This window comes from Lithobates pipiens, unplaced genomic scaffold (assembly GCF_037356315.1).
Source record: "Lithobates pipiens isolate NorthernLeopardFrog02 unplaced genomic scaffold, aLitPip1_a1.2 Scaffold_18, whole genome shotgun sequence".
NCBI classification, from domain to species: Eukaryota; Metazoa; Chordata; class Amphibia; order Anura; family Ranidae; genus Lithobates; species Lithobates pipiens.
In genome coordinates, this window is record NW_027507758.1 from 492,271,895 (window position 1) to 492,287,340 (window position 15,446).

Genomic DNA, 15,446 nt, shown 5'->3' on the forward strand with positions numbered 1-15,446 from the left:
GTCCTTGCTGCTATCACACACAAGCCTTACAAAAGCAGTTCTGATGGTACAAGAATGGGGGGGGGGGGGGTCCGGATTGAAAGTAACATACATGCAGACACATACACACATGCACACACACATACAGACAAATGCACGCACACACAGACACATACATACAGACACATGCATACACATATATACATACATACATACATACATACATACATACATACATACAGACACATGCATACACATACATACAGACACATGCATACACAGACACATGCACACACGTACATACATATAGACACATGCACATACACGTACATACATATAGACACATGCACATACATACATACAGACACATGCATGCACACACATACATACAGACACATGCATACACGTACATACAGACACATGCATACAGACATAAATACAAACACATGCATACACATATATACAGACATACAGACACATGCATACATATACATACAGACACATGCACACACAGACATACAGACACACATGCACAGACACATGAATAAAGGCTTTTTAACACTAATCTAACATTTAGCACAGCAATGTACATTCCAGCTTCCTCATTCAGCCGGGTACTGCACTGTAGGTGGAAGCAGAGAGCACAGCACACTCCTGTGCATTTTACTTTCACTTTTGAAACCAACTGAGCTCGCAGTGCAAGGGATCAGGCTCATCTGACAGCCCTGATCCCCCTGCACACCAAGCGGGCCATTCAAAACCGGGCTGCGATTGGCCCGCGGGCCGGACCTTGGACATACCTGGTGTAAGGAGTCTGATTGCAGTATTGTACTAGAGGAAATGATCAGAGGAGCAAAGTGAAAGCAACTTATCTTAAACACCAGGAAGGAGAGTAAGACGATGCAGTTAACCCATAGTTGAAGTGGCTACAGAGCAGGAGGAGAATGATAGCCACTTCCATCTGCCAGGCAGGGGAATCATCTGATGCTTCCAGCGCCCCCTTTTTCACACAAATTAACACTGCGCTCAGGGCAAGTACCCTCTCTGCCCACCCCTTCTACCGGCACTGAATGCAATTACGGCTTAGCTCTCTTAAAGGGGTTGTAACGGTTTGTTTTTTATTTTCTAAATAGGTTCCTTTAAGCTAGTGAATTGTTGGTTCACTTACCTTTTCCTTCGATTTCCCTTCTAAATATTTTTTTTTCGTTGTTCTCTTTGTCTGAATTTCTCACTTCCTGTTCCTCCTCAGTAAGCTGTTCAGTAAGCAGGAAGTGAGAAATTCAGACAAAGAAAAAAAACATTTAGAAGGGAAATTCGAAGGAAAAGGTAAGTGAACCAACAATGCTGTAGCTTAAAGGAACCTATTTAGATAATAAAAAACTAACCTTTACAACCCCTTTAATATACATGTAATAAGTGTTTTTACAAAAGGGCTTCTGCCCAGAACAGCACCTCACTACTCCATGCTGTCTTTCCTTTCTGCAGACTCCCCCCTGGCAGCATGTGACACTTAGCTTATATGAGAGGCCTGCCCCTTGCCAATACCGAAAGATAATTGGTCAGGGCTCCTCACATGAGCAGCCTGCCACTCAGTTTTCAGGTCCAACCCCCATTCCAGAACCATCTTTCTAGAATCAGGGGAGGCATCTCTGAATCAGAGCACAGGTGGCCACACCCAACACTACACTGAACACAGTCCCAAATCAAAACATCCAGGCCTTGCCTAAAGCACAGGCCTGGCTAAATTTACCTGCACTTGGGCCCTGAACTAGAAAATCCTATTCTAGCACCTACCTTTAGGTAGAGGGCGCTACACATATAAGAATACATAAATTCTTTATTTAATAAGCAGAGTATGACATCAGTATATTTTTAGCATGCAAACTGAATTTGACAATTTATCCTGGAACAAGCCTGTACGTAAATTATGTGATTTGACACCAGTGATTCTAGATGCTCGCCATGTGCCAATTTAATTTGTCTGGATGCAATTCTCCTGGAAAAGTTCAGCAGAACTGTGGATAGAAATAATTATGCTATGGAGTCACAATGTTCAGCCTATACTGAGGTATATTTATTGAGTTGCTTATTTTGCCATTTCAGCATTTTGAATTAATGAAGAGTAGACGGAGGAAACAAATGCAGTGAAAGTGTGAAATCATTCACCTGCATATCTTGTTTCACACATCCACAGGACAGCAGCAGCGCACAGTGTAATAATTTACCTGCCAGTCGCTGAATCCCTCTGTCTTCTCTCTGCCCACTGACTACTGGGAGTGAGCGCGTGACACCTCCAATTCAATTGCGCAACGTCTCTTCGTTCCCTGAGACGCGGTTGTAGTACTTGTGCAAATGTTCGGTATCGGCACCAATACTGATACTAGTATTGGTATCGGTGCAACCCTAATGTCTTGTTCTTTCTGTGTGCTCATTAAGTCTTACTGGATGTTTCCATACAAAATTATTTACATATACCTTTTGGAATGACATTGAAGTACAAATCCATTGCTTTTGTTTGTGCTGTGTTGCAATAAAATAGAAAACCATTGAGCATTAAATAGAAACAGAAAACACAAAGAACCCAAAGTCAGTTTAATGGGATGTATTTAAAAAAAAGAAAAAAAAATGGATATCTATCTATATACAGTATTTCACAAAAGTGAGTACACCCCTCACATTTTTGTAAATAGTTTATTATATCTTTTCATGTGATAACACTGAAGAAATTACACTTTGCTACAATATAAAGTAGTGACTGTACAGCTTGTATAACTGTGTAAATTTTCTTTCCCTTCAAAATAACTCAACACACAGCCATTAATGTCTAAACCGCTAGCAACAAGAGTGAGTACACCCCTGAAAATGCCCAAATTAAGCCCAATTAGCCATTTTCCCTCCCCGGTGACCTGTGACTCATTAGTGTTACAAGGTCTCAATTGTGAATGAGGAACAGGTGTGTTAAATTTGGTGTTATAGCTCTCACTCTCTCATACTGGTCACTGGAAGTTTAACATGGCACCTCATGGCAAAGAACTCTCTGAGGAGCTGAAAAAAAGAATTGTTGCTCTACATCAAGATGGCCTAGGCTATAAGGACAAGACCCTGAAACTGAGCTGCAGCAGGGTGGCCAAGACCATACAGCGGTTTAACAGGACAGGTTCTGCTCAGAAAAGGCCTTGCCATGCTCAACCAAAGAAGTTGAGTGCATATGCTCAGCATCATATCCAGAGATTGTCTTTGGGAAATAGATGTTTGAGTGCTGCCAACATTGCCACAGAGGAGGAAGTGTCAGCCTGTCAGTGCTCAGACCATATGTCGCACACTGCATCAAAGTGGTCTGTCATCCCAGAAGGAAGCCTCTTATAAATATGATGGACAAGAAAGCCTGCAAACAGTTTGCTGAAGACAAGCAGACTAAGGCCATGGATTACTGGAACCATTATGTTTTTATTACATATTTATTACAGAGCTCAGTAACTTGAGCTCAAATAATAGGCATCTATCCTCTTCTCTACTTGTTCCATAAGGCTCAGTAAAAACTTTCAATACAAGAGATAGTCATATAATTCAATATCTTTTATAAATGTAAGATGTGTTTTATCCAGGGCTTTTTTTTCTCAGAGAAAAGGTGCAGATACTCACCCTCCTCTTAGGTCACGACCCCAACCACCCCTAGAACCCCCCCCCCCCCCCACCCAGAACCACCCTTTAGAGAACAGGGAACCAAATATATTATGGGGGCTATACAGTCGCAGCCCAGTCAAGAGACACCAAGTCCAATCCAGCAAAGAGACAGCTGCAGCCCAGTACAGAAAAGAGACAGCCCATTCCAGTTCATCAAAGAGACAGTCTAAATATACACCTTTGCTTAGGGTAACCTCCGCCCGTTAACCACGCAAATAAAAAGGCGCTCAGCACCAAATGGTATGCTTTCTACCTGGGAGCTGTGGAATTTAAGCAGCTGTTTTAAAAGGCATTAAATCAATAAAACCACTAGAAAACGTTAAATAGACATCTACAAGATAAATGAATGAATACTTCTCTTCCTCCCTCCTGTCAGTTCCTCTATGCTGCTAAGCGTGTGCTACCACCCTGACGCGTTTCGTCGTGTTGACATCATCTATTTTGTATGACTATATTGTGGAGGATACACGTGCTTTCCGTAGAACAATAGTTTGCACTAGAACAAATAACATATATATATTTTTTTCTCTCTATAGAGGAATATGCGCTGTTGCTTCTACGGATGAATTGATTCATTCATTTATCTTGTAGATGTCTATTTAAAGAGACAGTCTAGTCCAGCAAAGAGACCGGCCAGCCCAGTCCAGAGAGAGACTGCCCATTCCTGGAAAGAGACAGACCAGTTCATCAAAGAGACAGCCCAGTCCACAGCAAAGAGACCGCCCAGCCCAGCAAAGAGACCACCCAGCCTAGTCCACAGCAAAGTACCACCCAGCCCAGTCCACAGCAAAGTGACTGCACAGCCCATGAGAGCAAAGAGACACAGCACAGCCACAGCACAGAGACACAGCACAGCCCAGTCCACAGCAAACAGACACAGCACAGCTCAGTCCACAGCAAAGAGACAGCACAGCAAAGAGACACAGCACGGCCCAGTCCACAGCAAATAGACACAGCCCAGTCCACAGCAAAGAGACAGCACAGCTCAGTCCACAGCAAAGAGACACAGCACAGCCCAGTCCACAGCAAAGAGACACAGCCCAGCCCAGTCCACAGCAAAGAGACAGCCCAGTCCATGGCAAAGAGACACAGCCCAGTCCACAGCAAAGAGACACAGCCCAGTCCACAGCAAAGAGACACAGCCTAGTCCACAGCAAAGAGACACAGCACAGCCCAGTCCACAGCAAACAGACCACCCAGCCCAGTCCTCAGCAAAGAGACAGCCCAGTCCACAGTAAAGAGACCGCCAAGCTCAGTCCTCAGAAAAGTGACCGCCCAGCCCAGTTCATAGCAAAGAGATGGCCTAGTCCAGCAAAGAGACCACCCAGTCCACAGCAAAGAGACCACCCAGTCCACAGCAAAGAGACCGCCCAGTCCACAGCAAAGAGACCGCCCAGTCCACGGCAAAGAGACTGCCCAGTCCATGGCAAAGAGACTGCCCAACCCAGTCCACCACAAAGAGACCACACAGTCCACTCCAGCAAAGAGACTGCCCAGCTCAGTCCAGAAAAAAGACCGCCCAGCCCAGTTCACAGCAAAGAGACCACCCAGCCCAGTCCACAGCAGAGACACAGCACAGCACAGTCAACAGCAAAGAGACGCAGCACAGCCCGTCCACAGCAAAGAGACACAGCACAGATCAGTCCACAGCAAATAGACACAGCCCAGCCCAGTCCACAGCAAAGAGACTGCCCAGCTCAGTCCAGAAAAAAGACTGCCCAGCCCAGTCCACAGCAGAGACACAGCACAGCCCAGTCCACAACAAAGAGACACGGCACAGCCCAGTCAACAGCAAAGAGACGCAGCACAGCCCGGTTCACAGCCAAGAGACACAGCACAGCTCTGTCCTCAGCAAATAGACACAGCACAGTCCAGTCCACAGCAAAGAGACCACCCAGTCCACAGCAAAGAGACCGCCCAGTCCACAGCAAAGAGACCGCCAAGCCCAGTCAATCAAAGAGACTGCCCAGTCCACAGCAAAGAGACTACCCAGCCCAGTCCACAGCAAAGAGACACAACCACATCACAGAGACACAGCACGGCCCAGTCCACAGCAAAGAGACACAGCACAGTCCAGTCCACAGCAAAGAGACCGCCAAGCCCAGTCAATCAAAGAGACTGCCCAGTCCACAGCAAAGAGACTGCCCAGCTCACAGCAAAGAGACTGCCCAGCCCAGTCTACAGCAAAGAGACCGCCCAGTCCAGTCCACAGCAAAGAGACTGCCTGGTCCACAGCAAAGAGACCGCACGGTTCACAGCAAAGAGACCACCCGATCCACAGCAAAGAGACCACCAGGTCCACAGCAAAGAGACTGCCAGGTCAACAGCAAAGAGACTGCCCAGCCCAGTCCACAGCAAAGAGACTGCCCAGCCCAGTCCACAGCAAAGAGGCCGCCCAGCCCATTCCACAGCAAGGAGACACAGCCCAGCCCAGTCCACAGCAAAGAGACACAGCACAGCCCAGTCCACAGCAAAGAGACACAGCACAGCCCCATTCAGCACCATTTTGTTAACACCAGAAAACTTCAGCACAGACCAGTTAAGTGAGTAGGACAGCCTGGCTACCTACCCACACCATCCACTATCTTCCACGCCACCATGAGCTTCCGGTCCAGTCGGTCTGCACTGAGTGGCAGGGCTGTGTACTGATCACTCTGCCTAGGAGGAGTACACACACAGGATGCAGGGGGAGTGCTCTAGTGGAGGTGCCCTGTGATTGATCCCTCCATGGTGACAGGCAGCAGGAAGGCTATACAGATTAAGAGGAAGAGTGCTCTGGCAAAGGTGACAGAACGTCACTCCAGAAAAAAACCCTGGTTTTATCTACTAGTTATGTATTGAGATAAAAAGGTGTGATGCTTGAAATCATTGTAAAATCTTTTTTTTCCTCTTCTAGTTGGAGTGCACCTATAGGCCACGAGCTGGCATTCATTTAAGAATAATAAAAATGGTATGCTAAACGGAATTTACTACTTGGCAATGTGAGGACATTTTCATATCTGAAAATACTGATATACCAAAGATGTTGATATAACTTTTTGTTCTTACAGGAAGACAAGGAACCGTTGCTGGATACGGTAATCTAAAATATACATTGTAAAAATCTATACAACACACAATATAATGCATATTAACAAACACTAAAGCCTCGTACACACAGTACGATTGTTGGACAATCGAGTGTCTGATTTTTGTCAAAAGGGCATGTGCCAGGATCTTGTTTTGCATCCTAGCTTTATGCAAGTTATCGTGCCACAAACACGATCTTGGTGATGTACTATGAGGAATTTCAGCACTTGAGCTCCACCCTTTGGGCCCCTTCTGCGAATTTCGTGTTTGGTGAGCATTGATTCTGAGCATGCGTGTTTGTACTTTTGACTTATGTGTGACAGATTGGTGTACTGACCATCCGAAAATCTGATGTGGCACTGTCGTTTCACAAAAATTTGCTAGCCTGTCATACAACATTTGTTGTCCCAAAATTGGAAAGCAATTGTTGAAAGGAGCGTACTAACAGTAAGAACTTCGGACAACAGCCCGTCAAACGTCAATCCCTTTCTGATTTTCGTACCGTGTGTATGAGGCTTAAGGCTGTAAGATCAGCATTTAGGGCTGGTTTCCATCATGCCCACACATTAATCATACAGGAACATGCTGTGCATTCCTGTGTTCTTCACATGCGATTCTGTGCGGTGTGATTTCAGCCCATTCATTTTTAATGGGCTAAAAATCACACCATATGGCACCAAAGTAGAGCATGCACTACTTTTTAAAATGCACTGAAAGTACCATGGACTCTAGTGCAACTAGACAGGGCCCTCCCTATCCATGGTCTTTCTGCCCATGACAAATGTAGCACTATCCCCACAGGGGTTGCAGGTGACTGGTTTCCATACTCCTGCACAGCCAGGAAACAAGTTGTTTCCATATTCATCCAGACACAAGGAACAGTCTTTGAATGGGATGCCCAGCTTGATTGGAACAATAACAGGGACAACTTCCTTCCTATGTACATGGTCCAGAACTGTCCTCCTTCCTAGACACTGACAATCTCTGACAGTGATCAAAAATGCAAAAGCCCCTTAAGGACTACGCACTCTTATGCCCCGTACACACGATTGGAATTTATGCAAACTGATTTTGTTGTCAGAAAATTTGGGAACCAGATCTCAAATTTTGTGCGACGGAAAGTGTTCGAAGGGAGCCTTTTGTCGGAAATTCCGACTGTGTGTAGGCTCCATTGGACAGTTTCCATCAGAATGGCAAAAAATTTGAGATCTGATTCTCAAATTTTCCGACAACAAAATCTGTTTGCGTAAATTCTGATGCACAAAGTGCCACGCGTGCTCAGAATATTAGTTCTCACAAAATGATTCCTTTATTATTTCTTGTGATCTCATGAATAGGGATGAGCCGAACACCCCCCGGTTCGGTTCGCACCAGAACTTTCGAACGGACCCCAAATTCGAACGAACTTTAGAACCCCATTGAAGTCTATGGGACTCGAACGTTCGAAATTAAAAGTGCTAATTTTAACGGCTAATATGCAAGATACTGTCCTAAAAAGGGTTTGGGGGCCTGGCTCCTGCCTCAGGGGACATGGGTCAATACCTAAAATGTTTTTAAAAATGGCAGTTTTGGCGGGAGCACTGATTTTAATGACGATTAAAGTGAAAAAAAAAGTGAAATATTCCTTTAAATATGGTGCCTGGGGGGTGTCTGTAGTATGCCTGTGAAGTGCCACGTGTTTCCCGTGTTTAGAACAGTCCCTGCGCAAAATGACATTAAACGGAAATAACACCATTTAAAACTGCTTGCGGTTTTAATGTTATATCTGGTTCCTGCAATATGGTTGAAAATCATTGAGAAAAATGGCTTGGGTAGCCCTCCCTGCCCATTACCAGCCTATTTGGGTCTTGTACGCATATTAAGGGGAACCCTGTACCCATATTAAAAAAGGAAATGCGTGTGGCCCCCAGGCCCTATATACTCAGAACAGCAGTATACAGGCGGTGCAAACAAGACAGGGACTGTGTAGGTTTGTTGTGTTAAATTGAATCTGTTTGTAATTTTCAACTGGTACATTTTTAAAGTGTAGCTCCAGTCAAAAAAACTATTTTTAAGCTTTTTGGAAAACATAGGGAAGGGTTATCACCCCTGTATAATTTGTTTTGTGGTCCATCTTTTTTCATCTCACTTGCTGTTGTCTCCTTCCGTTTGCAAGTAGGAGATGTTTGTAAATTGGATGTTTGAAAGTAGGGGCCTGCCCTATATGCTCTGCAGAAATGGCGGAACAAGGTGTTGGTTTTGCCACAACATTGTAAGCCCTCAAAGTGACTCTTGGTGGGCGCTGGAGCGCCCTGCTGTGAACGATTATATCAAGAATTGTAATTACATGCCATTGTTGAACAGTGGTAGAAAAATTGACCTTTGGTGGTTGTGGTGCTGGTGCCACAACACTATAAGTCCTCACCGTTACTCTGGGTGGGCACAGGAAGGGGCCCTCCTGTGAAATATTATATCAAAAATTGTACTTAAACGCCCCTGTTAAACAGGGGCATAAAATTGGGCCTTAGGCACTGGTGCTGGTGCCACCACACTGCAACCTCTTCCATATACTTTAGTTTTATTGCAGGAATTAGCCCTGCTGCAAAGCATTGCATCAAAAATTGTAATTAAACGCCCCTGTTAAACAGGGGCAGAAAAATTGGGCCTTAGGCACTGGTGCTGGTGCCACCACACTGCAACCTCTCCCATATACTCTACTTTTATTGCAGGAATTAGCCCTGCTGCAAAGCATTGCATCAAAAATTGTACTTAAACGCCCCTGTTAAACAGGGGCATAAAAATTGGGCCTTAGGCACTGGTGCTGGTGCCACCACACTGCAACCTCTTCCATATACTTTAGTTTGATTGCAGGAATTAGCCCTGCTGCAAAGCATTGCATCAAAAATTGTAATTAAACGCCCCTGTTAAACAGGGGCAGAAAAATTGGGCCTTAGGCACTGGTGCTGGTGCCACCACACTGCAACCTCTCCCATATACTCTACTTTTATTGCAGGAATTAGCCCTGCTGCAAAGCATTGCATCAAAAATTGTACTTAAACGCCCCTGTTAAACAGGGGCATAAAAATTGGGCCTTAGGCACTGGTGCTGGTGCCACCACACTGCAACCTCTCCCATATACTCTTGTTTGATTGCAGGAATTAGCCCTGCTGCAAAGCATTGCATCAAAAATTGTACTTAAACGCCCCTGTTAAACAGGGGCAGAAAAATTGGTGGTTGTGGTGCTGGTGCCACAACACTATAAGTCCTCACCGTTACTCTGGGTGGGCACAGGAAGGGGCCCTCCTGTGAAATATTATATCAAAAATTGTACTTAAACGCCCCTGTTAAACAGGGGCATAAAAATTGGGCCTTAGGCACTGGTGCTGGTGCCACCACACTGCAACCTCTTCCATATACTTTAGTTTTATTGCAGGAATTAGCCCTGCTGCAAAGCATTGCATCAAAAATTGTAATTAAACGCCCCTGTTAAACAGGGGCAGAAAAATTGGGCCTTAGGCAGTGGTGCTGGTGCCACCACACTGCAACCTCTCCCATATACTCTACTTTTATTGCAGGAATTAGCCCTGCTGCAAAGCATTGCATCAAAAATTGTACTTAAACGCCCCTGTTAAACAGGGGCATAAAAATTGGGCCTTAGGCACTGGTGCTGGTGCCACCACACTGCAACCTCTTCCATATACTTTAGTTTTATTGCAGGAATTAGCCCTGCTGCAAAGCATTGCATCAAAAATTGTAATTAAACGCCCCTGTTAAACAGGGGCAGAAAAATTGGGCCTTAGGCACTGGTGCTGGTGCCACCACACTGCAACCTCTTCCATATACTTTAGTTTTATTGCAGGAATTAGCCCTGCTGCAAAGCATTGCATCAAAAATTGTACTTAAACGCCCCTGTTAAACAGGGGCATAAAAATTGGGCCTTAGGCACTGGTGCTGGTGCCACCACACTGCAACCTCTTCCATATACTCTAGTTTTATTGCAGGAATTAGCCCTGCTGCAAAGCATTGCATCAAAAATTGTAATTAAACGCCCCTGTTAAACAGGGGCAGAAAAATTGGGCCTTAGGCACTGGTGCTGGTGCCACCACACTGCAACCTCTCCCATATACTCTTGTTTGATTGCAGGAATTAGCCCTGCTGCAAAGCATTGCATCAAAAATTGTACTTAAACGCCCCTGTTAAACAGGGGCAGAAAAATTGGGCTGATGGCATCACCCAGAACCAGAAATGTTCTTCCAACATATCAGCGGAGGAGGAAGAGGATAGACAATCAACATAACAGGACAGTCACTCAGCATCAGCATAGGCAGTCTTGAAGGGATGTGATATTTAAAAAAAAATTATTCTGTTACATCAGCTTCAGGTGCTTGGTAGCTGTGGGTGATCCAAGACTGATTCATCTTGATGAAGGTCAGTCGATCAACTGATTCGGTGGACAGGCGCACCCTGTGATCGGTAACAAAGCCACCAGCAGCACTGAAGGTGCGTTCCGAAAGAACGCTGGATGCAGGACAGGCCAGTAGCTCAATTGCATACTGTGCAAGCTCTGGCCAGTGATCCATCCTCAAGACCCAGTAAGCCAGAGGATTTTCGGTGGGAAAGGTGTCCAAGTCTGACCTTGCCCCTAGGTATTCCTGCACCATGTAAATCAGACGCTGGCGATGGGTGCTGGAACCGATCATACCTTGGGGCTGCGGACTAAAAAAATTGTCTGAAAGCATCAGACGGCCACCTTCTCCACCGCTCCTTCTGACCGATGCCTCAGCAACACGTTGTCCAGGACCAGGAGTTTGTAACCTCCCAGTCTCTGGGAACGCATTGCACAGACCTTTCTGCAAGGCCTCCCGGAGATGTCTCATCCTCTGCTCCCTCTGCAATGGCAAGATAAGGCCGGCAACCTTACCCTTGTACCGTGGATCAAGGAGAGTGGCCAGCCAGTAATGGTCCCTCTCCTTGATCCGAAGAATACGAGGATCCTTCCGCAGGCTTTGCAGGATCAGGGAGGCCATGCAGCGTAGGTTAGCTGAGGCATTCGGTCCGGAGTCCTCTGGGTCACTAAGGACAACATGATCCGCAGCTACCTCCTCCCAGCCACGTACAAGTCCACGTGTTTCTTGGGACTGTAAATCATCCCTACAAGACTGCTGCTGCTGCTGCTGCTGCTGATGCTGAGTGCCAGCCTCCACCTCCATGCTGACACAATCATCCTCCTCCTCCTCATCCTCTTCCTGTGTGATGGGTGGCACAGCAGGAACACTGTCTGGATAAAGGGGGCCTTGAGAGGCAAGGAAGTCCTCCTCTTCCTGCCTCTGTTCTGCCTCAAGTGCCCTGTCCATTATTCCACGCAGCGTATGCTCCAAGAGGTGGACAAGAGGTACAGTGTCACTGATGCATGCACTGTCACTGCTCACCATCCTTGTGGCCTCCTCAAACGGTGACAGGACAGTGCATGCATCCCTGATCATGCCCCACTGGCGTGGTGAGAAAAAACCGAGCTCCCCTGACCCTGTCCTGGTGCCGTAGTCGCACAGGTACTCATTGATGGCCCTCTGCTGCGTGTGCAGCCGCTGCAGCATGGCCAACGTTGAGTTCCATCTGGTGGGCATGTCACATATAAGGCGGTTCTTGGGCAGGTTCAACTCCTTTTGGAGCTCAGCCAGCCGAGCACAGGCATTAAATGATCGGCGGAAATGCACACAGACTTTCCTGGCCTGCTTCAGGACATCCTGTAAGCTGGGGTACCTGCCCAAGAACCGCTGCACCACCAGGTTAAGGACGTGAGCTACACAGGGCACATGGGTCAGTTGTCCCTGTCGGAGGGCGGAGAGGAGGTTGGTGCCATTGTCACAAACCACTATTCCTGGCTTAAGCTGGCGTGGCGTCAACCACCTCTCGGCCTGCCCCTGCAGAGCTGACAAAACATCCGCCCCAGTGTGGCTCCTGTCCCCCAAACAAACCAGTGCAAGCACGGCATGGCATAGTTTTGCCTGTGTACTTGCGTAGCCCCTGGAACGCCTACGAAGCACCACTGGTTCTGAGGACAGAGCACTGGAAGAGGCCATGGAGGAAGAAGAAGAGGAGGGGGTGGAGGAGAGAGGTGTGTCACAACCAATAGTAGCACCTTGTCCTGCATCCTTCCCAGCTGCCAGAAGAGTGACCTAATGGGCCGTGAAAGACAGGTAACGTCCCTGTCCATGCCTGCTGGACCATGAGTCAGCGGTAATATGCACCTTACCGCTGACCGCCCTGTCCAGCGAGGCAAGGACATTGCCTTCCACATGCCGGTAGAGAGGCGGAATCGCCTTCCGTGAGAAAAAGTGACGTTTGGGGACCTGCCACTGAGGAACCGCACATTGTACAAACTCACGGAAGGGGGCCGAGTCTACCAACTGAAAAGGCAGCAGTTGAAGTGCTAGCAATTTAGCCAAGCTAGCATTCAACCGCTGGGCATGTGGATGGCTGGGAGTGAACTTCTTTCGCCGGTCCAGCAGCTGGGGCAGGGACATTTGCCTGCTATAATCGGACGTGGGTGTACCGCAAGCAGAGTTCCCGGAAGCACTTGGCTGTGACACACCTAATTCTACACCTTCATTCCTCTCAGAGCAGGTTTCAGAGAGGACTGAAGGTCTAGTGGGGTTGGAGATGCCAGCTGATGAGGAGCAAGGAGAGGTCCGCTTTGTTCTTTGGTGTGGGTCTTTGAGGTACGCTTGCCAACGAGCTGCATGGCAGGTCAACATATGTCTGGTCAAGCATGTGGTGCCCAAGCGGCTGATGTTTTGGCCACGCGAGATACGCTTGAGACATATGTTGCAAATAGCAGCGGTGCGATCTGATGCACTCGTCTCAAAAAAGGCCCACACCAAAGAACTTTTAGAATAACGCGCAGAGGCAGCGCCCTGCACAGGCGGAGCTCTGCGGTGTGATTCAGTCGGTGTGCTGCCCCTGAGCTGGCCCCCGGAGGGCATCCTGCCTCGTTAGTCATGTGCCTCCTCCTCCTCCTCCTCTCTCCTTCCAGGCACCCACGTGGAGTCAGTGCCCTCATCATCCCCTCCCTCTTCATCGCTGTAGCAAACCTGGCAATATGCTGCAGCTTGTGGAACATGACTGCCAGATTGCTGTCCTTCTTGAGCATCCCCTCTCTCTGCGCTCACGCTACTGCCTTCCTCTAGCTGAGTGTCATCATCAGAGCCCACAAAACACTGGGCATCCTCCTGGAGCATGTACCCAACACTGTGCTCAAAGAGTTCAGGAGACTCCTCAGGAGGACGTGGTGGGTCTAGGGAAGGAGTCACTGATGATGACATTGAGAGGAGGGAAGACGATGCGTTGGCAGCTGCTTTGCTAGTACCCTGAGACTGGGTGAGAGAGGATGAGGAGGATGAAGAGGGCTTGGTCATCCACTCTACCAAGTCGTTGGCATGTTGCGGTTCAACATGTCCAGCTGCCGAAAAGAAGGACAAGCGTGTCCCATGGCCACGTGCTGATTACAATGCACCGCGTCCACGACCAGCACTGTTGTCTCTAGACACAGAGCCTGCTTGCCCTCTTTTATCGGCTCGCGCCTGTCTGCCTCTCCTTGCTGGCCTTCCAGACATGGTAATGGCCTGAAGGGAGTTGGGTAAAAAAGCAGTTGGGTAGTGTATATTGTGCTAGAGGCACACAACACCCACTAACTCCTGCAGATGCCTTTATTATAGAACACCAGAGATAAAGGGGTATATACAGATGTATACTGTGCTGTGCTGGAGGCACACACAACTTCCAATAACTCCTGCAGATGGCAAGTGGTCTCAAATAGAGAAGAGCTATGTAGGTGGATATAGCGGTATGTACTGGGTACAGAGCACACAGACAGCACGCACAAGCTCCTAACACTACTGACTGCAAGCTCTATTATAAAAGATAGATCACTAGCTATATTGGTGAGGTGAAGATAGCGGTGTATACTGCGGTCAGGGCACGCAGACAACAACCACTACACAACAGCAAGATCGAAAATCGGCCGAAAACGATCGGTGTGTACTGTGTTGAAGGTACACAGAACACCCACTAACTCCTGCAGATGCCTTTATTATAGAACACCAGAGATAAAGAGGTATATACAGATGTATACTGTGCTGTGCTGGAGGCACACACAACTTCCAATAACTCCTGCAGATGGCAAGTGGGCTCAAATAGAGAACAGCTATGTAGGTGGATATAGCGGTATGTACTGGGTACAGAGCACACAGACAGCACGCACAAGCTCCTAACACTACTGACTGCAAGCTCTATTATAAAAGATAGATCACTAGCTATATAGGTGAGGTGAATATAGCGGTGTATACTGCGGTCAGGGCACGCAGACAACAACCACTACACAACAGCAAGATCGAAAATCGGCCGAAAACGATCGGTGTGTACTGTGTTGAAGGTACACAGAACACCCACTGCTTCAGACGCCAACACACTACACAAGGCCGCCGCGCTGGCGGCCTTATATAGTGCGGGGCATGCACTACACAGCCTGAGCTATGATTGGCCACAGGCATCCTGCCTGTGGCCAATCATGGCTCTCCTCGCTGCTGGCGCTGCGATTGGCCAAGCATGCGGGGTCACAGTGCATGCTTGGCCAATCATGAGCCAGCAATGCACTGCGCCATCGCAGTGCATTGTGGGCCGTGAGCGCCACACGAATTTGGCGCGAACGGACCAAAATGTTCAGACTTCGCCGAACG

At 47.5% G+C, this 15,446-nt stretch overlaps 1 protein-coding gene across 1 annotated transcript in view; it reads left to right on the forward strand.

The window, feature by feature from the left end:
* The window catches only part of LOC143988770 (apolipoprotein L6-like), a 74,208-nt gene that overhangs the window by 2,564 nt on the left and 56,198 nt on the right, over positions 1–15,446 (forward strand). Inside the window, exons 2-3 of the mRNA XM_077488604.1 lie at positions 6,560–6,613; positions 6,714–6,740. Coding sequence (XP_077344730.1) covers positions 6,611–6,613; positions 6,714–6,740 — 30 coding nt within the window. The 5' untranslated portion in view covers positions 6,560–6,610. The remainder of the gene's footprint in view (positions 1–6,559; positions 6,614–6,713; positions 6,741–15,446) is intronic.